Here is a 24,118-nt window from a genome sequence, read left to right on the forward strand (position 1 = left end):
CCATCTACTACTGGGTAGGATCCCCTTTTGCTTCCAGAGCAGTCAGAATTCTTTGGGGCATGGATTCTACAAGATGTCGCGTTCAAACATTGCTAGCGTGTGCCAGGACAACATTCCCCACGCCATTACACCACCCCCACCAGCCTGTACCGTTGACACCAGGCAGGATGGGGCCATGGACTGCTTACGCCAAATCCTGACTCTCAGCACGATGCAACAGGAACCAGGATTCATCGCACCAGGCAATGTTTTTCCAGTCCTCTTTTCCAGTCCTCAATTGTCCAGTGTGGGTGATCACTTGCCAACTATAAGAGTGGAACCTGGTGTGGTCGTCTGGATCCCGGTGTGGTCGTCTGGATCCCGGTGTGGTCGTCTGGATCCCGGTGTGGTCGTCTGGATCCCGGTGTGGTGTGGATCCCGGTGTGGTCGTCTGGATCCCGGTGTGGTCGTCTGGATCCCGGTGTGGTCGTCTGGATCCCGGTGTGGTCGTCTGGATCCCGGTGTGGTCGTCTGGAACCCGGTGTGGTCGTCTGGATCCCGGTGTGGTCGTCTGGAACCCGGTGTGGTCGTCTGGATCCCGGTGTGGTCGTCTGGATCCCGGTGTGGTCGTCTGGATCCCGGTGTGGTCGTCTGGAACCCGGTGCAATATCCCATCTGTGATAAGCACCGATGAGTTGTGCATTCCGCGATGCTGTTCTGCACACCACTGTTGTACCGCACCGTTATTTGCCTGTTTGTGACTCGCCTGTTAAATCAAATCAAATCAAATCAAATCAAATTTTTATTTGTCACATACACATGGTTAGCAGATGTTAATGCGAGTGTAGCGAAATGCTTGTGCTTCTAGTTCCGACAATGCAGTAATAACGAGCAAGTAATCTAACTAACAATTCAAAAAAAACTACTGTCATACACAGTGTAAGGGGATAAAGAATATGTACATAAGGATATATGAATGAGTGATGGTACAGAGCAGCATAGGCAAGATACAGTAGATGATATCGAGTACAGTATATACATATGAGATAAGTATGTAAACCAAGTGGCATAGTTAAAGTGGCTAGTGATACATGTATTACATAAGGATGCAGTCGATGATATAGAGTACAGTATCAACGTATGCATATGAGATGAACAATGTAGGGTAAGTAACATTATATAAGGTAGCATTGTTTAAAGTGGCTAGTGATATATTTACATCATTTCCCATCGATTCCCATGATTAAAGTGGCTGGAGTAGAGTCAGTGTCATTGACAGTGTGTTGGCAGTAGCCACTCAATGTTAGTGGTGGCTGTTTAACAGTCTGATGGCCTTGAGATAGAAGCTGTTTTTCAGTCTCTCGGTCCCAGCTTTGATGCACCTGTACTGACCTCGCCTTCTGGATGGCAGCGGGGTGAACAGGCAGTGGCTCGGGTGGTTGATGTCCTTGATGATCTTTATGGCCTTCCTGTAGCATCGGGTGGTGTAGGTGTCCTGGAGGGCAGGTAGTTGCCCCCGGTGATGCGTTGTGCAGACCTCACTACCCTCTGGAGAGCCTTACGGTTGAGGGCGGTGCAGTTGCCATACCAGGCGGTGATACAGCCCGCCAGGATGCTCTCGATTGTGCATCTGTAGAAGTTTGTGAGTGCTTTTGGTGACAAGCCGAATTTCTTCAGCCTCCTGAGGTTGAAGAGGCGCTGCTGCGCCTTCCTCACAATGCTGTCTGTGTGAGTGGACCAATTCAGTTTGTCTGTGATGTGTATGCCGAGGAACTTAAAACTTGCTACCCTCTCCACTACTGTTCCATCGATGTGGATGGGGGTGTTCCCTCTGCTGTTTCCTGAAGTCCACAATCATCTCCTTAGTTTTGTTGACGTTGAGTGTGAGGTTATTTTCCTGACACCACACTCCGAGGGCCCTCACCTCCTCCCTGTAGGCCGTCTCGTCGTTGTTGGTAATCAAGCCTACCACTGTTGTGTCGTCCGCAAACTTGATGATTGAGTTGGAGGCGTGCATGGCCACGCAGTCGTGGGTGAACAGGGAGTACAGGAGAGGGCTCAGAACGCACCCTTGTGGGGCCCCAGTGTTGAGGATCAGCGGGGAGGAGATGTTGTTGCCTACCCTCACCACCTGGGGGCGGCCCGTCAGGAAGTCCAGTACCCAGTTGCACAGGGCGGGGTCGAGACCCAGGGTCTCGAGCTTGATGACGAGCTTGGAGGGTACTATGGTGTTGAATGCCGAGCTGTAGTCGATGAACAGCATTCTCACATAGGTATTCCTCTTGTCCAGATGGGTTAGGGCAGTGTGCAGTGTGGTTGAGATTGCATCGTCTGTGGACCTATTTGGGCGGTAAGCAAATTGGAGTGGGTCAAGGGTGTCAGGTAGGGTGGAGGTGATATGGTCCTTGACTAGTCTCTCAAAGCACTTCATGATGACGGATGTGAGTGCTACGGGCGGTAGTCGTTTAGCTCAGTTACCTTAGCTTTCTTGGGAACAGGAACAATGGTGGCCCTCTTGAAGCATGTGGGAACAGCAGACTGGTATAGGGATTGATTGAATATGTCCGTAAACACACCGGCCAGCTGGTCTGCGCATGCTCTGAGGGCGCGGCTGGGGATGCCGTCTGGGCCTGCAGCCTTGCGAGGGTTAACACGTTTAAATGTCTTACTCACTTCGGCTGCAGTGAAGGAGAGACCGCATGTTTCCGTTGCAGGCCGTGTCAGTGGCACTGTATTGTCCTCAAAGCGGGCAAAAAAGTTATTTAGTCTGCCTGGGAGCAAGACATCCTGGTCCGTGACTGGGCTGGGTTTCTTCCTGTAGTCCGTGATTGACTGTAGACCCTGCCACATACCTCTTGTGTCTGAGCCGTTGAATTGAGATTCTACTTTGTCTCTGTACTGGCGCTTAGCTTGTTTGATAGCCTTGCGGAGGGAATAGCTGCACTGTTTGTATTCAGCCATGTTACCAGACACCTTGCCCTGATTAAAAGCAGTGGTTCGTGCCTTCAGTTTCACACGAATGCTGCCATCAATCCACGGTTTCTGGTTAGGGAATGTTTTAATCGTTGCTATGGGAACGACATCTTCAACGCACGTTCTAATGAACTCGCACACCGTATCAGCGTATTCGTCAATGTTGTTGTCTGACGCAATACGAAACATCTCCCAGTCCACGTGATGGAAGCAGTCTTGGAGTGTGGAGTCAGCTTGGTCGGACCAGCGTTGGACAGACCTCAGCGTGGGAGCTTCTTGTTTTAGTTTCTGTCTGTAGGCAGGGATCAACAAAATGGAGTCGTGGTCAGCTTTTCCGAAAGGGGGGCGGGGCAGGGCCTTATATGCGTCACGGAAGTTAGAGTAACAATGATCCAGGGTCTTTCCACCCCTGGTTGCGCAATCGATATGCTGATAAAATTTAGGGAGTCTTGTTTTCAGATTAGCCTTGTTAGCTTGCACGATTCTTTTCATTCTCCTTTGGCCTCTCATCAACGGGCTGTTTTCGCTCACAGGACTGCCGTTGGCTAGGTGTTTTGTGTTTGTCGCTCCGTTCTCGGGTAAACCCTAGGCACTGTTGTGTGTGTAAAAAGGCCAGGAGACCGGCTCAGAGTCGCTTAGGTCACTCGTTTTTCCCATTCTAACGTTCAGTCGAACAGTGATTGAATGGCTCGATGCCTATCTGCCTGCTTTATATAACAAGCCACATGACTCACTGTCTGTAGGAGCTCACCATTATCATGAACGGGGGTGGTGTACCTAATAAGCTGGCCACAGTGTATAATGCTATAAAGAATATGGCTGTATTTACATGTGTAAATAGTATTATTTATATAATGTATATAAAATTCTTTTGTGTAGCTCTAACTGTATTTAGGAATGTGACATTATAATGTGCTGCCTATGACTCTTCCCTCCGAGGCCAGACAGTAAATGTGTCCAGTTCTCACTAGGTTATGTTTACAGAGGAAGATGTCAAATTCTACCTAGCAGAGCTGGCTCTGGCCCTCGACCACCTGCACCATCTGGGCATAGTTTACAGAGACCTCAAACCAGAGAAGTATGTACCATAATCCCTAACCCTCCTAGTCTTTCTGCCTCTAACTCTAGTGATTTAAACCCCTACATGGTTGGGGTGTTGCTGGTGACAGGTTGGGGTGTTTCTGGTGACAGGTTGGGGTGGTTGGGGTGTTTCTGGTGACAGGTTAGGGTGGTTGGGCTGTTTCTGGTGACAGGTTAGGGTGGTTGTGGTGTTTCTGGTGACAGTTTAGGGTGGTTGGGGTGTTTCTGGTGACAGGTTGGGGTGTTTCTGGTGACAGGTTAGGGTGGTTGGGGTGTTTCTGGTGACAGGTTGGGGTGTTTCTGGAGACAGGTTAGGGTGGTTGGGGTGTTTCTGGTGACAGGTTGGGGTGTTTCTGGTGACAGGTTGGGGTGTTTCTGGTGACAGGTTAGGGTGGTTGGGGTGTTTCTGGTGACAGGTTGGGGTGTTGCTGGTGACAGGTTAGGGTGGTTGGGGTGTTTCTGGTGACAGGTTGGGGTGTTTCTGGTGACTGGTTGGGGTGTTTCTGGTGACAGGTTGGGGTGTTGCTGGGACCAGGTTGGGTGTTTCTGGTGACAGGTTAGGGTGGTTGGGGTGTTTCTGGTGACAGGTTAGGGTGGTTGGGGTGTTTCTGGTGACAGGTTAGGGTGGTTGGGGTGTTTCTGGTGACAGGTTAGGGTGGTTGGGGTGTTTCTGGTGACAGGTTAGGGTGTTTGGGGTGTTTCTGGTGACAGGTTGGGGTGTTTCTGGTGACAGGTTGGGGTGTTTCTGGTGACAGGTTGGGGTGTTTCTGGTGACAGGTTGGGGTGTTTCTGGTGACAGGTTGGGGTGTTTCTGGTGACAGGTTAGGGTGGTTGGGGTGTTTCTGGTGACAGGTTAGGGTGGTTGGGGTGTTTCTGGTGACAGGTTAGGGTGGTTGGGGTGTTTCTGGTGACAGGTTAGGGTGGTTGGGGTGTTTCTGGTGACAGGTTAGGGTGGTTGGGGTGTTTCTGGTGACAGGTTAGGGTGGTTGGGGTGTTTCTGGTGACGGGTTAGGGTGGTTGGGGTGTTTCTGGTGACGGGTTAGGGTGGTTGGGGTGTTTCTGGTGACGGGTTGGGGTGTTTCTGGTGACAGGTTAGGGTGGTTGGGGTGTTGCTGGTGACAGGTTAGGGTGGTTGGGGTGTTGCTGGTGACAGGTTAGGGTGTTGCTGGTGTCAGGTTGGGGTGTTGCTGGGACCAGGTTGGGGTGTTGCTGGGACCAGGTTGGGGTGTTGCTGGGACCAGGTTGGGGTGTTGCTGGGACCAGGTTGGGGTGTTGCTGGGCCCAGGTTGGGGTGTTGCTGGGCCCAGGTTGGGGTGTTGCTGGGACCAGGTTGGGGTGTTGCTGGGACCAGGTTGGGGTGTTGCTGGGACCAGGTTGGGGTGTTGCTGGGACCAGGTTGGGGTGTTGCTGGGACCAGGTAGGGGTGTTGCTGGGACCAGGTTGGGGTGTTGCTGGGACCAGGTTGGGGTGTTGCTGGGACCAGGTTGGGGTGTTGCTGGTGACAGGTTAGGGTGGTTGGGGTGTTGCTGGTGACAGGTTAGGGTGGTTGGGGTGTTTCTGGTGACAGGTTAGGGTGTTTCTGGAGATGGGTTAAGGTGGTTGGGGTGTTTCTGGTGACAGGTTGGGGTGTTGCTGGTGACAGGTTAGGGTGCTGCTGGTGGCAGGTTAGGGTGTTGCTGGTGGCAGGTTAGGGTGTTGCTGGTGACAGGTTAGGGTGTTGCTGGTGACAGGTTAGGGTGTTGCTGGTGACAGGTTAGGGTGGTTGGGGTGTTTCTGGTGACAGGTTAGGGTGGTTGGGGTGTTTCTGGTGACAGGTTGGGGTGTTTCTGGTGACAGGTTAGGGTGGTTGGGGTGTTTCTGGTGACAGGTTGGGGTGTTTCTGGAGACAGGTTAGGGTGGTTGGGGTGTTTCTGGTGACAGGTTGGGGTGTTTCTGGTGACAGGTTGGGGTGTTTCTGGTGACAGGTTAGGGTGGTTGGGGTGTTTCTGGTGACAGGTTGGGGTGTTGCTGGTGACAGGTTAGGGTGGTTGGGGTGTTTCTGGTGACAGGTTGGGGTGTTTCTGGTGACTGGTTGGGGTGTTTCTGGTGACAGGTTGGGGTGTTGCTGGGACCAGGTTGGGTGTTTCTGGTGACAGGTTAGGGTGGTTGGGGTGTTTCTGGTGACAGGTTAGGGTGGTTGGGGTGTTTCTGGTGACAGGTTAGGGTGGTTGGGGTGTTTCTGGTGACAGGTTAGGGTGGTTGGGGTGTTTCTGGTGACAGGTTAGGGTGTTTGGGGTGTTTCTGGTGACAGGTTGGGGTGTTTCTGGTGACAGGTTGGGGTGTTTCTGGTGACAGGTTGGGGTGTTTCTGGTGACAGGTTAGGGTGGTTGGGGTGTTTCTGGTGACAGGTTAGGGTGGTTGGGGTGTTTCTGGTGACAGGTTAGGGTGGTTGGGGTGTTTCTGGTGACAGGTTAGGGTGGTTGGGGTGTTTCTGGTGACAGGTTAGGGTGGTTGGGGTGTTTCTGGTGACAGGTTAGGGTGGTTGGGGTGTTTCTGGTGACGGGTTAGGGTGGTTGGGGTGTTTCTGGTGACGGGTTGGGGTGTTTCTGGTGACAGGTTAGGGTGGTTGGGGTGTTGCTGGTGACAGGTTAGGGTGGTTGGGGTGTTGCTGGTGACAGGTTAGGGTGTTGCTGGTGTCAGGTTGGGGTGTTGCTGGGCCCAGGTTGGGGTGTTGCTGGGACCAGGTTGGGGTGTTGCTGGGACCAGGTTGGGGTGTTGCTGGGCCCAGGTTGGGGTGTTGCTGGGACCAGGTTGGGGTGTTGCTGGGACCAGGTTGGGGTGTTGCTGGGACCAGGTTGGGGTGTTGCTGGGACCAGGTTGGGGTGTTGCTGGGACCAGGTTGGGGTGTTGCTGGGACCAGGTTGGGGTGTTGCTGGGACCAGGTTGGGGTGTTGCTGGGACCAGGTTGGGGTGTTGCTGGGTCCAGGTTGGGGTGTTGCTCGGACCAGGTAGGTGTGTTGCTGGGACCAGGTTTGGGGGGTGTTGCTGGGACCAGGTTGGGGTGTTGCTGGTGACCAGGTTGGGGTGTTGCTGGTGACAGGTTAGGGTGGTTGGGGTGTTGCTGGTGACAGGTTAGGGTGGTTGGGGTGTTTCTGGTGACAGGTTAGGGTGTTTCTGGAGATGGGTTAAGGTGGTTGGGGTGTTTCTGGTGACAGGTTGGGGTGTTGCTGGTGACAGGTTAGGGTGTTGCTGGTGGCAGGTTAGGGTGTTGCTGGTGACAGGTTAGGGTGTTGCTGGTGACGGGTTAGGGTGTTGCTGGTGACGGGTTAGGGTGTTGCTGGTGACGGGTTGGGGTGTTGCTGGTGACGGGTTGGGGTGTTGCTGGTGTCGGGTTGGGGTGTTGCTGGTGTCGGGTTGGGGTGTTGCTGGTGACAGGTTTGGGGGTTGGAGTGTTGCTGTGACAGGTTAGGGGTTGGGGTGTTGCTGGTGACAGGTTTGGTTGTTGCTGGTGACAGGTTAGGGTGGTTGGGGTGTTGCTGGTGACAGGTTAGGGTGTTGCTGGTGTCAGGTTGGGGTGTTGCTGGTGACAGGTTAGGGTGTTGCTGGTGACAGGTTAGGGTGTTTCTGGTGACAGGTTAGGGTGGTTGGGGTGTTGCTGGTGACAGGTTAGAGTGGTTGGGGTGTTTCTGGTGACGGGTTGGGGTGTTGCTGGTGACAGGTTAGGGTGGTTGGGGTGTTGCTGGTGACAGGTTAGGGTGGTTGGGGTGTTTCTGGTGACGGGTTGGGGTGTTGCTGGTGACAGGTTAGGGTGGTTGGGGTGTTGCTGGTGACAGGTTAGGGTGGTTGGGGTGTTTCTGGTGACGGGTTGGGGTGTTGCTGGTGACAGGTTAGGGTGGCTGGGGTTTTTCTGGTGACAGGTTAGGGTGTTGCTGGTGACACGTTAGGGTGTTGCTGGTGACACGTTAGGGTGTTGCTGGTGACACGTTAGGGTGGCTGGGGTTTTTCTGGTGACAGGGTTAGGGTGTTGCTGGTGACACGTTAGGGTGTTGCTGGTGACACGTTAGGGTGTTGCTGGTGACACGTTAGGGTGTTGCTGGTGACACGTTAGGGTGTTGCAGGTGACACGTTAGGGTGTTGCAGGTGACACGTTAGGGTGTTGCTGGTGACACGTTAGGGTGTTGCTGGTGACGGGTTAGGGTGTTGCTGGTGACGGGTTAGGGTGTTGCTGGTGACGGGTTAGGGTGTTGCTGGTGACGGGTTAGGGTGTTGCTGGTGATGGGTTAGGGTGTTGCTGGTATTGGGTTAGGGTGTTGCTGGTGACAGGTTAGGGTGTTGCTGGTGACAGGTTAGGGTTGTTGTTGTGTTGCTGGTGACAGGTTAGGGTGGTTGGGGTGTTGCTGGTGACAGGTTAGGGTGTTGCTGGTGTCAGGTTGGGGTGTTGCTGGGCCCAGGTTGGGGTGTTGCTGGGACCAGGTTGGGGTGTTGCTGGGACCAGGTTGGGGTGTGCTGGGCCCAGGTTGGGGTGTTGCTGGGACCAGGTTGGGGTGTTGCTGGGACCAGGTTGGGGTGTTGCTGGGACACGGTTGGGGTGTTGCTGGGACAAGGTTGGGGTGTTGCTGGGACCAGGTTGGGGTGTTGCTGGGACCAGGTTGGGGTGTTGCTGGGACCAGGTTGGGGTGTTGCTGGGACCAGGTTGGGGTGTTGCTGGGACCAGGTTGGGGTGTTGCTGGGACCAGGTTGGGGTGTTGCTGGGTCCAGGTTGGGGTGTTGCTCGGACCAGGTAGGTGTGTTGCTGGGACCAGGTTGGGGTGTTGCTGGGACCCGGTTGGGGTGTTGCTGGGACCAGGTTGGGGTGTTGCTGGTGACAGGTTAGGGTGGTTGGGGTGTTGCTGGTGACAGGTTAGGGTGGTTGGGGTGTTGCTGGTGACAGGTTAGGGTGGTTGGGGTGTTTCTGGTGACAGGTTAGGGTGTTTCTGGAGATGGGTTAAGGTGGTTGGGGTGTTTCTGGTGACAGGTTGGGGTGTTGCTGGTGACAGGTTAGGGTGTTGCTGGTGGCAGGTTAGGGTGTTGCTGGTGACAGGTTAGGGTGTTGCTGGTGACAGGTTAGGGTGTTGCTGGTGACGGGTTAGGGTGTTGCTGGTGACGGGTTGGGGTGTTGCTGGTGACGGGTTGGGGTGTTGCTGGTGTCGGGTTGGGGTGTTGCTGGTGTCGGGTTGGGGTGTTGCTGGTGACAGGTTTGGGGGTTGGAGTGTTGCTGGTGACAGGTTAGGGGTTGGGGTGTTGCTGGTGACAGGTTAGGGTGGTTGGGGTGTTGCTGGTGACAGGTTAGGGTGTTGCTGGTGTCAGGTTGGGGTGTTGCTGGTGACAGGTTAGGGTGTTGCTGGTGACAGGTTAGGGTGTTTCTGGTGACAGGTTAGGGTGGTTGGGGTGTTGCTGGTGACAGGTTAGAGTGGTTGGGGTGTTTCTGGTGACGGGTTGGGGTGTTGCTGGTGACAGGTTAGGGTGGTTGGGGTGTTGCTGGTGACAGGTTAGGGTGGTTGGGGTGTTTCTGGTGACGGGTTGGGGTGTTGCTGGTGACAGGTTAGGGTGGTTGGGGTGTTGCTGGTGACAGGTTAGGGTGGTTGGGGTGTTTCTGGTGACGGGTTGGGGTGTTGCTGGTGACAGGTTAGGGTGGCTGGGGTTTTTCTGGTGACAGGTTAGGGTGTTGCTGGTGACACGTTAGGGTGTTGCTGGTGACACGTTGCTGGTGACACGTTAGGGTGTTGCTGGTGACACGTTAGGGTGTTGCTGGTGACACGTTAGGGTGTTGCTGGTGACACGTTAGGGTGTTGCAGGTGACACGTTAGGGTGTTGCAGGTGACAGGTTAGGGTGGTTGGGGTGTTGCTGGTGACAGGTTAGGGTGGTTGGGGTGTTGCTGGTGACAGGTTAGGGTGGTTGGGGTGTTTCTGGTGACAGGTTAGGGTGTTTCTGGAGATGGGTTAAGGTGGTTGGGGTGTTTCTGGTGACAGGTTGGGGTGTTGCTGGTGACAGGTTAGGGTGTTGCTGGTGACAGGTTAGGGTGTTGCTGGTGACAGGTTAGGGTGTTGCTGGTGACAGGTTAGGGTGTTGCTGGTGACGGGTTGGTGTTGCTGGTGACGGGTTGGGGTGTTGCTGGTGACGGGTTGGGGTGTTGCTGGTGTCGGGTTGGGGTGTTGCTGGTGTCGGGTTGGGGTGTTGCTGGTGACAGGTTTGGGGGTTGGAGTGTTGCTGGTGACAGGTTAGGGGTTGGGGTGTTGCTGGTGACAGGTTTGGTTGTTGCTGGTGACAGGTTAGGGTGGTTGGGGTGTTGCTGGTGACAGGTTAGGGTGTTGCTGGTGTCAGGTTGGGGTGTTGCTGGTGACAGGTTAGGGTGTTGCTGGTGACAGGTTAGGGTGTTTCTGGTGACAGGTTAGGGTGGTTGGGGTGTTGCTGGTGACAGGTTAGAGTGGTTGGGGTGTTTCTGGTGACGGGTTGGGGTGTTGCTGGTGACAGGTTAGGGTGGTTGGGGTGTTGCTGGTGACAGGTTAGGGTGGTTGGGGTGTTTCTGGTGACGGGTTGGGGTGTTGCTGGTGACAGGTTAGGGTGGTTGGGGTGTTGCTGGTGACAGGTTAGGGTGGTTGGGGTGTTTCTGGTGACGGGTTGGGGTGTTGCAGGTGACAGGTTAGGGTGGCTGGGGTTTTTCTGGTGACAGGTTAGGGTGTTGCTGGTGACACGTTAGGGTGTTGCTGGTGACACGTTAGGGTGTTGCTGGTGACACGTTAGGGTGTTGCTGGTGACACGTTAGGGTGTTGCTGGTGACACGTTAGGGTGTTGCAGGTGACACGTTAGGGTGTTGCAGGTGACACGTTAGGGTGTTGCTGGTGACACGTTAGGGTGTTGCTGGTGACGGGTTGCTGGTGACGGGTTGTTGCTGGTGACGGGTTAGGGTGTTGCTGGTGACGGGTTAGGGTGTTGCTGGTGACGGGTTAGGGTGTTGCTGGTGATGGGTTAGGGTGTTGCTGGTATTGGGTTAGGGTGTTGCTGGTGACAGGTTAGGGTGTTGCTGGTGACAGGTTAGGGTTGTTGTTGTGTTGCTGGTGACAGGTTAGGGTGGTTGAGGTGTTGCTGGTGACAGGTTAGGGTGTTGCTGGTGACAGGTTAGGGTGGTTGAGGTGTTGCTGGTGACAGGTTAGGGTGTTGCTGGTGACAGGTTGGGGTGTTGCTGGGACCCAGGTTGGGTGTTTCTGGTGACAGGTTAGGGTGGTTGGGGTGTTTCTGGTGACAGGTTAGGGTGGTTGGGGTGTTTCTGGTGACAGGTTAGGGTGGTTGGGGTGTTGCTGGTGACAGGTTAGGGTGGTTGGGGTGTTGCTGGTGACAGGTTAGGGTGGTTGGGGTGTTTCTGGTGACAGGTTGGGGTGTTTCTGGTGACAGGTTAGGGTGGTTGGGGTGTTTCTGGTGACAGGTTGGGGTGTTTCTGGTGACAGGTTGGGGTGTTTCTGGTGACAGTTTAAGGTGGTTGGGGTGTTGCTGGTAACAGGTTAGGGTGGCTGGTGACAGGTTAGGGTGTTGCTGGTGACAGGTTAGGGTGTTGCTGGTGACAGGTTAGGGTGTTGCTGGTGACGGGTTAGGGTGTTGCTGGTGACGGGTTAGGGTGGTTGGGATGTTGCTGGTGACGGGTTATGGTGGTTGGGGTGTTTCTGGTGACGGGTTAGTGGTGTTGCTGGTGACAGGTTGGGGTGTTGCTGGTGACAGGTTGGGGTGTTGCTGGTGACAGGTTGGGGTGTTTCTGGAGATGGGTTAGGGTGGTTGGTGTTTCTGGTGACAGGTGCTGGTGACAGGTTAGGGTGTTGCTGGTGACAGGTTAGGGTGGTTGGGGTGTTTCTGGTGACAGGTTAGGGTGGTTGGGGTGTTTCTGGTGACAGGTTAGGGTGGTTGGGGTGTTTCTGGTGACAGGTTAGGGTGGTTGGGGTGTTTCTGGTGACAGGTTAGGGTGTTTGGGGTGTTTCTGGGGCCAGGTTGGGGTGTTTCTGGTGACAGGTTGGGGTGTTTCTGGTGACAGGTTGGGGTGTTTCTGGTGACAGGTTAGGGTGGTTGGGGTGTTTCTGGTGACAGGTTAGGGTGGTTGGGGTGTTTCTGGTGACAGGTTAGGGTGGTTGGGGTGTTTCTGGTGACAGGTTAGGGTGGTTGGGGTGTTTCTGGTGACAGGTTAGGGTGGTTGGGGTGTTTCTGGTGACAGGTTAGGGTGGTTGGGGTGTTTCTGGTGACAGGTTAGGGTGGTTGGGGTGTTTCTGGTGACGGGTTAGGGTGGTTGGGGTGTTTCTGGTGACGGGTTGGGGTGTTTCTGGTGACAGGTTAGGGTGGTTGGGGTGTTGCTGGTGACAGGTTAGGGTGGTTGGGGTGTTGCTGGTGACAGGTTAGGGTGTTGCTGGTGTCAGGTTGGGGTGTTGCTGGGCCCAGGTTGGGGTGTTGCTGGGACCAGGTTGGGGTGTTGCTGGGACCAGGTTGGGGTGTTGCTGGGGCCAGGTTGCTGGGCCCAGGGGTGTTGCTGGGCCCAGGTTGGGGTGTTGCTGGGCCCAGGTTGGGGTGTTGCTGGGCCCAGGTTGGGGTGTTGCTGGGACCAGGTTGGGGTGTTGCTGGGACCAGGTTGGGGTGTTGCTGGGACCAGGTTGGGGTGTTGCTGGGACCAGGTTGCTGGGACCAGGTTGGGGTGTTGCTGGGACCAGGTTGGGGTGTTGCTGGGACCAGGTTGGGGTGTTGCTGGTACCAGGTTGGGGTGTTGCTGGGTCCAGGTTGGGGTGTTGCTGGGTCCAGGTTGGGGTGTTGCTCGGACCAGGTAGGTGTGTTGCTGGGACCCGGTTGGGGTGTTGCTGGGACCAGGTTGGGGTGTTGCTGGTGACAGGTTAGGGTGGTTGGGGTGTTGCTGGTGACAGGTTAGGGTGGTTGGGGTGTTGCTGGTGACAGGTTAGGGTGGTTGGGGTGTTTCTGGTGACAGGTTAGGGTGTTTCTGGAGATGGGTTAAGGTGGTTGGGGTGTTTCTGGTGACAGGTTGGGGTGTTGCTGGTGACAGGTTAGGGTGTTGCTGGTGGCAGGTTAGGGTGTTGCTGGTGACAGGTTAGGGTGTTGCTGGTGACAGGTTAGGGTGTTGCTGGTGACGGGTTAGGGTGTTGCTGGTGACGGGTTGGGGTGTTGCTGGTGACGGGTTGGGGTGTTGCTGGTGTCGGGTTGGGGTGTTGCTGGTGTCGGGTTGGGGTGTTGCTGGTGACAGGTTTGGGGGTTGGAGTGTTGCTGGTGACAGGTTAGGGGTTGGGGTGTTGCTGGTGACAGGTTTGGTTGTTGCTGGTGACAGGTTAGGGTGGTTGGGGTGTTGCTGGTGACAGGTTAGGGTGTTGCTGGTGTCAGGTTGGGGTGTTGCTGGTGACAGGTTAGGGTGTTGCTGGTGACAGGTTAGGGTGTTTCTGGTGACAGGTTAGGGTGGTTGGGGTGTTGCTGGTGACAGGTTAGAGTGGTTGGGGTGTTTCTGGTGACGGGTTGGGGTGTTGCTGGTGACAGGTTAGGGTGGTTGGGGTGTTGCTGGTGACAGGTTAGGGTGGTTGGGGTGTTTCTGGTGACGGGTTGGGGTGTTGCTGGTGACAGGTTAGGGTGTTGCTGGTGACAGGTTAGGGTGGTGGGGTGTTTCTGGTGACGGGTTGGGGTGTTGCTGGTGACAGGTTAGGGTGGCTGGGGTTTTTCTGGTGACAGGTTAGGGTGTTGCTGGTGACACGTTAGGTGTTGCTGGTGACACGTTAGGGTATTACTGGTGACACGTTAGGGTGTTACTGGTGACACGTTAGGGTATTACTGGTGTTGTATTTACTGGTGACACGTTAGGGTGTTACTGGTGACACGTTAGGTGTTGCTGGTGACACGTTAGTATTACAGGTGTTGCTAGTGACGGGTTACTGGTGGTGTTGCTGGTGACGGGTTAGGGTGTTGCTGGTGACGGGTTAGGGTGTTGCTGGTGACGGGTTAGGGTGTTGCTGGTGACGGGTTAGGGTGTTGCTGGTGATGGGTTAGGGTGTTGCTGGTATTGGGTTAGGGTGTTGCTGGTGACAGGTTAGGGTGTTGCTGGTGACAGGTTAGGGTTGTTGTTGTGTTGCTGGTGACAGGTTAGGGTGGTTGAGGTGTTGCTGGTGACAGGTTAGGGTGTTGCTGGTGACAGGTTAGGGTGGTTGAGGTGTTGCTGGTGACAGGTTAGGGTGTTGCTGGTGACAGGTTGGGGTGTTGCTGGGACCCAGGTTGGGTGTTTCTGGTGACAGGTTAGGGTGGTTGGGGTGTTTCTGGTGACAGGTTAGGGTGGTTGGGGTGTTTCTGGTGACAGGTTAGGGTGGTTGGGGTGTTGCTGGTGACAGGTTAGGGTGGTTGGGGTGTTGCTGGTGACAGGTTAGGGTGGTTGGGGTGTTTCTGGTGACAGGTTGGGGTGTTTCTGGTGACAGGTTAGGGTGGTTGGGGTGTTTCTGGTGACAGGTTGGGGTGTTTCTGGTGACAGGTTGGGGTGTTTCTGGTGACAGTTTAAGGTGGTTGGGGTGTTGCTGGTAACAGGTTAGGGTGGCTGGTGACAGGTTAGGGTGTTGCTGGTGACAGGTTAGGGTGTTGCTGGTAACGGGTTAGGGTGTTGCTGGTGACGGGTTAGGGTGGTTGGGATGTTGCTGGTGACGGGTTATGGTGGTTGGGGTGTTTCTGGTGACGGGTTAGTGGTGTTGCTGGTGACAGGTTGGGGTGTTGCTGGTGACAGGTTGGGGTGTTGCTGGTGACAGGTTGGGGTGTTTCTGGAGATGGGTTAGGGTGGTTGGTGTTTCTGGTGACAGGTTGGGGTGTTGCTGGTGACAGGTTAGGGTGTTGCTGGTGGCAGGTTAGGGTGTTGCTGGTGGCAGGTTAGGGTGTTGCTGGTGACAGGTTAGGGTGTTTCTGGTGACAGGTTAGGGTGTTGCTGGTGACAGGTTAGGGTGTTGCTGGTGACAGGTTAGGGTGTTGCTGGTGACAGGTTAGGGTGTTGCTGGTGACAGGTTAGGGTGTTGCTGGTGACGGGTTAGGGTGTTGCTGGTGACAGGTTAGGTGGTTGGGATGTTGCTGGTGACCGGTTAGGGTGGTTGGGGTGTTGCTGGTGACAGGTTGGGGTGTTGCTGGTGACAGGTTGGGGTGTTGCTGGTGACGGGTTGGGGTGTTGCTGGTGACGGGTTGGGGTGTTGCTGGTGACGGGTTGGGGTGTTGCTGGTGACGGGTTGGGGTGTTGCTGGTGACGGGTTGGGTTGTTGCTGGTGACAGGTTAGGTTGTTGCTGGTGACAGCTTAGGTTGTTGCTGGTGACAGGTTAGGTTGTTGCTGGTGACAGGTTAGGGTGGCTGGGGAGTTGCTGGTGACAGGTTAGGGTGTTGCTGTTGACAGGTTAGGTGTTGCTGTTGACAGGTTAGGGTGTTGCTGGTGACACGTTAGGGTGTTGCTGGTGACACGTTAGGGTATTACTGGTGACACGTTAGGGTGTTGCTGGTGACACGTTAGGGTGTTACTGGTGACACGTTAGGGTGTTACTGGTGACACGTTAGGGTGTTGCTGGTGACGGGTTAGGGTGTTGCTGGTGACGGGTTAGGGTGTTGCTGGTGACGGGTTAGGGTGTTGCTGGTGACGGGTTACGGGTGTTGCTGGTGACGGGTTAGGGTGTTGCTGGTGATGGGTTAGGGTGTTGCTGGTGATGGGTTAGGGTGTTGCTGGTGACGGGTTAGGGTGTTGCTGGTGACAGGTTAGGGTGTTGCTGGTGACAGGTTAGGGTTGTTGTTGTGTTGCTGGTGACAGGTTGGGGTGTTGCTGGTGACAGGTTAGGGTGGTTGAGGTGTTGCTGGTGACAGGTTAGGGTGTTGCTGGTGACAGGTTGGGGTGTTGCTGGGACCAGGTTGGGTGTTTCTGGTGACAGGTTAGGGTGGTTGGGGTGTTTCTGGTGACAGGTTAGGGTGGTTGGGGTGTTTCTGGTGACAGGTTAGGGTGGTTGGGGTGTTGCTGGTGACAGGTTAGGGTGGTTGGGGTGTTGCTGGTGACAGGTTAGGGTGGTTGGGGTGTTTCTGGTGACAGGTTGGGGTGTTTCTGGTGACAGGTTAGGGTGGTTGGGGTGTTTCTGGTGACAGGTTGGGGTGTTTCTGGTGACAGGTTGGGGTGTTGCTGGTGACAGGTTAGGGTGTTGCTGGTGGCAGGTTAGGGTGTTGCTGGTGACAGGTTAGGGTATTGCTGGTGACAGTTTAGGGTGTTGCTGGTGACAGGTTAAGGTGGTTGGGGTGTTGCTGGTAACAGGTTAGGGTGGCTGGTGACAGGTTAGGGTGGCTGGGGTGTTGCTGGTGACAGGTTAGGGTGTTGCTGGTGGCAGGTTAGGGTGTTGCTGGTGACAGGTTAGGGTGTTGCTGGTGACGGGTTAGGGTGTTGCTGGTGACGGGTTAGGGTGTTGCTGGTGACGGGTTAGGGTGGTTGGGGTGTTTCTGGTGACGGGTTAGTGGTGTTGCTGGTGACAGGTTGGGGTGTTGCTGGTGACAGGTTAGGGTGTTGCTGGTGGCAGGTTAGGGTGTTGCTGGTGGCAGGTTAGGGTGTTGCTGGTGACAGGTTAGGGTGTTGCTGGTGACAGGTTAGGGTGTTGCTGGTGACAGGTTAGGGTGTTGCTGGTGACAGGTTAGAGTGTTGCTGGTGACAGGTTAGGGTGTTGCTGGTGACAGGTTAGGGTGTTGCTGGTGACGGGTTAGGGTGTTGCTGGTGACAGGTTAGGGTGGTTGGGATGTTGCTGGTGACCGGTTAGGGTGGTTGGGGTGTTGCTGGTGACAGGTTGGGGTGTTGCTGGTGACAGGTTGGGGTGTTGCTGGTGACAGGTTGGGGTGTTGCTGGTGACGGGTTGGGGTGTTGCTGGTGACGGGTTGGGGTGTTGCTGGTGACGGGTTGGGGTGTTGCTGGTGACGGGTTGGGGTGTTGCTGGTGACGGGTTGGGTTGTTGCTGGTGACAGGTTAGGTTGTTGCTGGTGACAGCTTAGGTTGTTGCTGGTGACAGGTTAGGTTGTTGCTGGTGACAGGTTAGGGTGGCTGGGGAGTTGCTGGTGACAGGTTAGGTGTTGCTGTTGACAGGTTAGGGTGTTGCTGGTGACACGTTAGGGTGTTGCTGGTGACACGTTAGGGTGTTGCTGGTGACACGTTAGGGTGTTGCACGGGTTAGGGTGTTGCTGGTGACGGGTTAGGGTGTTGCTGGTGACGGGTTAGGTGTTGCTGGTGACGGGTTAGGGTGTTGCTGGTGATGGGTTAGGGTGTTGCTGGTGATGGGTTAGGGTGTTGCTGGTGATGGGTTAGGGTGTTGCTGGTGACAGGTTAGGGTGTTGCTGGTGACAGGTTAGGGTTGTTGTTGTGTTGCTGGTGACAGGTTGGGGTGTTGCTGGTGACAGGTTAGGGTGGTTGAGGTGTTGCTGGTGACAGGTTAGGGTGTTGCTGGTGACAGGTTGGGGTGTTGCTGGGACCAGGTTGGGTGTTTCTGGTGACAGGTTAGGGTGGTTGGGGTGTTTCTGGTGACAGGTTAGGGTGGTTGGGGTGTTTCTGGTGACAGGTTAGGGTGGTTGGGGTGTTGCTGGTGACAGGTTAGGGTGGTTGGGGTGTTGCTGGTGACAGGTTAGGGTGGTTGGGGTGTATCTGGTGACAGGTTGGGGTGTTTCTGGTGACAGGTTAGGGTGGTTGGGGTGTTTCTGGTGACAGGTTGGGGTGTTTCTGGTGACAGGTTGGGGTGTTGCTGGTGACAGTTTAAGGTGGTTGGGGTGTTGCTGGTGACAGTTTAGGGTGTTGCTGGTGACAGGTTAGGGTGTTGCTGGTGACAGGTTAGGGTTGCTGGTGACAGTTTAGGGTGTTGCTGGTGACAGGTTAAGGTGGTTGGGGTGTTGCTGGTAACAGGTTAGGGTGGCTGGTGACAGGTTAGGGTGGCTGGGGTGTTGCTGGTGACAGGTTAGGGTGTTGCTGGTGGCAGGTTAGGGTGTTGCTGGTGACAGGTTAGGGTGTTGCTGGTGACAGGTTAGGGTGTTGCTGGTGACGGGTTAGGGTGTTGCTGGTGACGGGTTAGGGTGGTTGGGGTGTTTCTGGTGACGGGTTAGTGGTGTTGCTGGTGACAGGTTGGGGTGTTGCTGGTGACAGGTTGGGGTGTTGCTGGTGACAGGTTGGGGTGTTGCTGGTGACAGGTTGGGGTGTTGCTGGTGACAGGTTGGGGTGTTTCTGGAGATGGGTTAGGGTGGTTGGGGTGTTTCTGGTGACAGGTTGGGGTGTTGCTGGTGACAGGTTAGGGTGTTGCTGGTGGCAGGTTAGGGTGTTGCTGGTGACAGGTTAGGGTGTTGCTGGTGACAGGTTAGGGTGTTGCTGGTGACAGGTTAGGGTGTTGCTGGTGACAGGTTAGGGTGTTGCTGGTGACAGGTTAGGGTGTTGCTGGTGACAGGTTAGAGTGTTGCTGGTGACAGGTTAGAGTGTTGCTGGTGACAGGTTAGGGTGTTGCTGGTGACAGGTTAGGGTGTTGCTGGTGACGGGTTAGGGTGTTGCTGGTGACAGGTTAGGGTGGTTGGGATGTTGCTGGTGACGGGTTATGGTGGTTGGGGTGTTTCTGGTGACGGGTTAGGGGTGTTGCTGGTGACAGGTTAGGGTGTTGCTGGTGACAGGTTAGGGTGGTGCTGGTGACAGGTTAGGGTGGTGCTGGTGACCGGTTAGGGTGGTTGGGGTGTTGCTGGTGACAGGTTGGGGTGTTGCTGGTGACAGGTTGGGGTGTTGCTGGTGACGGGTTGGGGTGTTGCTGGTGACGGGTTGGGGTGTTGCTGGTGACGGGTTGGGGTGTTGCTGGTGACGGGTTGGGGTGTTGCTGGTGACGGGTTGGGGTGTTGCTGGTGACGGGTTGGGTTGTTGCTGGTGACAGGTTAGGTTGTTGCTGGTGACAGCTTAGGTTGTTGCTGGTGACAGGTTAGGTTGTTGCTGGTGACAGGTTAGGGTGGCTGGGGTGTTGCTGGTGACAGGTTAGGGTGTTGCTGTTGACAGGTTAGGGTGTTGCTGGTGACAGGTTAGGTTGTTGCTGGTGACAGGTTGGGGTGTTGCTGGTGACAGGTTGGGGTGTTGCTGGTGACAGGTTGGGGTGTTTCTGTTGACAGGTTAGGGTGGTTGGGGTGTTGCTGGTGACAGGTTAGCGTGGTTGGGGTGTTGCTGGTGACAGGTTAGGGTGTTGCTGGTGACAGGTTAGGGTGGTTGGGGTGTTGCTGGGGTAGGGTGGGGTGTTTCTGGTGACAGGTTGGGGTGTTTCTGGTGACAGGTTGGGGTGTTTCTGGTGACAGGTTGGGGTGTTTCTGGTGACAGGTTAGGGTGTTTCTGGTGACAGGTTAGGGTGTTTCTGGTGACAGGTTAGGGTGGTTGGGGTGTTGCTGGTGACAGGTTAGAGTGGTTGGGGTGTTGCTGGTTTGGGTGTTGCTGGTGACAGGTTAGAGTGGTTGGGGTGTTTCTGGTGACGGGTTGGGGTGTTGCTGGTGACAGGTTAGGGTGGCTGGGGTTTTTCTGGTGACAGGTTAGGGTGTTGCTGGTGACACGTTAGGGTGTTGCTGGTAACACGTTAGGGTGTTGCTGGTGACACGTTAGGGTGTTGCTGGTGACGGGTTAGGGTGTTGCTGGTGACGGGTTAGGGTGTTGCTGGTGACAGGTTAGGGTTGTTGTTGTGTTGCTGGTGACAGGTTAGGGTGGTTGGGGTGTTGCTGGTGACAGGTTAGGGTGGTTGAGGTGTTGCTGGTGACAGGTTAGGGTGTTGCTGGTGACAGGTTGGGGTGTTGCTGGGTCCAGGTTGGGTGTTTCTGGTGACAGGTTAGGGTGGTTGGGGTGTTTCTGGTGACAGGTTAGGGTGGTTGGGGTGTTTCTGGTGACAGGTTAGGGTGGTTGGGGTGTTGCTGGTGACAGGTTAGGGTGGTTGGGGTGTTTCTGGTGACAGGTTGGGGTGTTTCTGGTGACAGGTTGGGGTGTTTTTGGTGACAGGTTAGGGTGTTGCTGGTGCCAGGTTAGGGTATTGCTGGTGACAGGTTAGGGTGTTGCTGGTGACAGGTTAGGGTGTTGCTGGTGACAGGTTAAGGTGGTTGGGGTGTTGCTGGTAACAGGTTAGGGTGGCTGGTGACAGGTTAGGGTGGCTGGGGTGTTGCTGGTGACAGGTTAGGGTGTTGCTGGTGGCAGGTTAGGGTGTTGCTGGTGACAGGTTAGGGTGTTGCTGGTGACAGGTTAGGGTGTTGCTGGTGACAGGTTGGGGTGTTGCTGGTGACAGGTTGGGGTGGTTGGGGTGTTGCTGGTGACGGGTTAGGGTGTTGCTGGTGACAGGTTAGGGTGGTTGGGGTGTTGCTGGTGACAGGTTAGGGTGGTTGGGGTTTTGCTGGTGACGGGTTAGGGTGTTGCTGGTGACAGGTTAGGGTGGTTGGGGTGTTGCTGGTGATGGGTTATGGTGGTTGGGGTGTTTCTGGTGACGGGTCAGGGGTGTTGCTGGTGACGGGTTAGGGGTGTTGCTGGTGACAGGTTGGGGTGTTGCTGGTGACAGGTTGGGGTGTTGCTGGTGACAGGTTGGGGTGTTGCTGGTGTCAGGTTGGGGTGTTGCTGGTGACAGGTTGGGGTGGTTGGGGTGTTGCTGGTGACAGGTTGGGGTGTTGCTGGTGACAGGTTGGGGTGGTTGGGGTGTTTCTGGTGACAGGTTAGGGTGGTTGGGGTGTTTCTGGTGACAGGTTAGGGTGGTTGGGGTGTTTCTGGTGACAGGTTAGGGTGGTTGGGGTGTTTCTGGTGACAGGTTGGGGTGTTTCTGGTGACAGGTTAGGGTGTTACTGGTGACAGGTTAGGGTGTTGCTGGTAACAGGTTAGGGTGTTTCTGGTGACAGGTTAGGGTGGTTGGGGTGTTGCTGGTGACAGGTTAGAGTGGTTGGGGTGTTTCTGGTGACGGGTTGGGGTGTTGCTGGTGACAGGTTAGGGTGGCTGGGGTTTTGCTGGTGACAGGTTAGGGTGTTGCTGGTGACAGGTTAGGGTGTTGCTGGTGACAGGTTAGGGTGTTGCTGGTGACACGTTAGGGTGTTGCTTTTGACAGTTTAGGGTGTTGCTGGTGACAGGTTAGGGTGTTGCTGGTGACAGGTTAGGGTGGTTGGGGTGTTGCTGGTGACGGGTTATTGTGGTTTGGGTGTTGCTGGTGACAGGTTAGAGTGGTTGGGGTGTTTCTGGTGACGGGTTGGGGTGTTGCTGGTGACAGGTTAGGGTGGCTGGGGTTTTTCGGGTGACAGGTTAGGGTGTTGCTGGTGACAGGTTGGGGTGTTGCTGGTGACAGGTTGGCGTGTTGCTGGTGACAGGTTGGGGTGTTGCTGGTGACAGGTTGGGGTGTTGCTGGTGACAGGTTGGGTTGTTGCTGGTGACAGGTTGGGGTGTTGCTGGTGTCAGGTTGGGGTGTTGCTGGTGACAGGTTGGGGTGTTGCTGGTGACAGGTTGTGGTGTTGCTGGTGACAGGTTGGGGTGTTGCTGGTGACAGGTTGGGGGGTGTTGCTGGTGACGGGTTGGGGTGTTGCTGGTGACGGGTTGGGGGGTTGGGGTGGGGTGTTGCTGGTGGCGGGTTGGGGTGTTGCTGGTAACGGGTTGGGGTGTTGCTGGTGGCGGGTTGGGGTGTTTCTGGTGACGGGTTGGGGTGTTTCTGGTGACGGGTTGGGTTGTTGCTGGTGACAGGTTGGGGTGTTGCTGGTGACGGGTTGGGGTGTTTCTGGTGACAGGTTGGGGTGTTGCTGGTGTCAGGTTGGGGTGTTGCTGGTGTCAGGTTGGGGTGTTGCTGGTGTCAGGTTGGGGTGTTGCTGGTGTCAGGTTGGGGTGTAGATGGTGTCAGGTTGGGGTGTTGCTGGTGACAGGTTGGGGTGTTGCTGGTGACAGGTTGGGGTGGTTGCTGGTGACAGGTTAGGGTGGTTGGGGTGTTTCTGGTGACTGGTTAGGGTGGTTGGGGTGTTTCTGGTGACGGGTTGGGGTGTTTCTGGTGACAGGTTATTAGGGTGTTGCTGGTGACAGGTTAGGGTGTTGCTGGTGACAGGTTAGGGTGTTGCTGGTGACAGGTTAGGGTGTTGCTGGTGACAGGTTAGGGTGGTTGGGGTGTTTCTGGTGACAGGTTGTGACAGGTGTTTCTGGTGACAGGTTAGGGTGGTTGGGGTGTTTCTGGTGACAGGTTGGGGGTTGACAGGGGTGGTTGGGGTGTTTCTGGTGACAGGTTGGGGTGTTGCTGGTGACAGGTTAGGGTGGTTGGGGTGTTTCTGGTGACAGGTTGGGGTGTTTCTGGTGACAGGTTGGGGTGTTGCTGGTGACAGGTTAGGGTGGTTGGGGTGTTTCTGGTGACAGGTTGGGGTGTTTCTGGTGACAGGTTGGGGTGTTTCTGGTGACAGGTTAGGGTGGTTGGGGTGTTTCTGGTGACAGGTTGGGGTGTTTCTGGTGACAGGTTAGGGTGGTTGGGGTGTTTCTGGTGACAGGTTAGGGTGGTTGGGGTGTTTATGGTGACAGGTTGGGGTGTTTCTGGTGACAGGTTAGGGTGGTTGGGGTGTTTCTGGTGACAGGTTGGGGTGTTGCTGGTGCCAGGTTAGGGTGGTTGGGGTGTTGCTGGTGACAGGTTAGGGTGGTTGGGGTGTTGCTGGTGACAGGTTAGGGTGGTTGGGGTGTTTCTGGTGACAGGTTAGGGTGGTTGGGGTGTTGCTGGTGACAGGTTAGGGTGGGTGGGGTGTTTCTGGTGACGGGTTGGGGTGTTGCTGGTGACGGGTTAGGGTGGTTGGGGTGTTTCTGGTGACAGGTTAGGGTGTTGCTGGTGACTGGTTAGGGTGTTGCTGGTGCCCCTGTTGTGATGGGTTAGGGTTTTTGGGTGTTATGATGGGTTGTGGTGTTTGGGGTGTTGTGATGGGATAGGGTATTTTGGGTGTTGTGATGGGTTGTGGTGTTTGGGGTGTTGTGATGGGATAGGGTATTTTGTGTGTTGTGATGGGTTAGGGTATTTTGGGTGTTGTGATGGGTTGTGGTGTTTGGGGTGTTGTGATGGGATAGGGTATTTTGTGTGTTGTGATGGGTTGTGGTGTTTGGGGTGTTGTGATGGGTTAGGGGTATTTTGGGTGTTGTGATGGGTTGTGGTGTTTAGGTTAGTGTATTTTGGGTGTTGTGATGGGTTAGGGGTGTTGTGATGGGTTAGGGTATTTTGGATGTTGCGATGGGTTAGGGTATTTTGGATGTTGTGATGGGTTAGGGTATTTTGGGTGTTGTGATGGGTTAGGGTATTTTGGGTATTGTGATGGGTTAGGGTTTTTTGGGTGTTGTGATGGGTTAGGGTTTTTTGGGTGTTGTGATGGGTTAGGGTTTTTTGGGTGCTGCTATTTACTTTAGAAGACACATTGTCCTGTTGTTGATGGTGATGTTGTTACTGTCGGGGGTCTGTGAGTTTCTCTACTATACCTACTAATGTGGTTCTCTGTTTTCAGCATTTTGTTAGATGAAGCTGGACACATCAAGTTAACAGGTATGACCTGCTCTCTGTCTGGGCTGTGTGCTGTGGTGCTTCAGGAGATTATGTTGTGTGTTTCTGTTTGAGCTAAAATAAAGAGGTGGTTGTGCATTTCAGACTTTGGGTTGAGTAAGGAGTCCGTGGATGTTGATAAGAAGGCCTATTCATTCTGTGGAACGGTGGAGTACATGGCTCCTGAGGTTGTCAACAGAAGAGGACACACACAGAGTGCTGACTGGTGGAGTCTAGGAGTACTCATGGTAAACACACCCACACCTCTACATCACCTGTACCTGTAACCCCAGTCTAATGTCTCTACCTGTACATCTACATCACCTGTACCTGTAACCCCAGCCTAATGTCTCTACCTGTACCTCTACATCACCTGTACCTGTAACCCTAGTCTAAATTATCTACCTGTACCTATAACCCCAGTCTAGTGTATCTACCTGTACCTCTACATCACCTGTACCTGTAACCCCAGCCTAATGTCTCTACCTGTACCTCTACATCACCTGTACCTATAACCCCAGCCTAATGTCTCTACCTGTATATAACCTGTACCTATAACCCCAGCCTAAT

The 24,118-nt window shown here is 55.0% G+C and overlaps 1 protein-coding gene across 4 annotated transcripts in view; it reads left to right on the forward strand.

The window, feature by feature from the left end:
* Nucleotides 1–24,118, forward strand: part of rps6kal (ribosomal protein S6 kinase a, like) — a 107,622-nt gene that overhangs the window by 12,244 nt on the left and 71,260 nt on the right. For all 4 annotated transcript variants that reach the window (XM_042317020.1, XM_042317018.1, XM_042317017.1 and 1 more), the window contains 3 exons: nt 3,924–4,030; nt 23,514–23,551; nt 23,654–23,796. In XM_042317020.1, the coding sequence (XP_042172954.1) occupies nt 3,924–4,030; nt 23,514–23,551; nt 23,654–23,796 (288 nt within the window). The remainder of the gene's footprint in view (nt 1–3,923; nt 4,031–23,513; nt 23,552–23,653; nt 23,797–24,118) is intronic.

This window comes from Oncorhynchus tshawytscha, unplaced genomic scaffold, assembly GCF_018296145.1.
Source record: "Oncorhynchus tshawytscha isolate Ot180627B unplaced genomic scaffold, Otsh_v2.0 Un_contig_3241_pilon_pilon, whole genome shotgun sequence".
Classification (NCBI taxonomy): domain Eukaryota; kingdom Metazoa; phylum Chordata; class Actinopteri; order Salmoniformes; family Salmonidae; genus Oncorhynchus; species Oncorhynchus tshawytscha.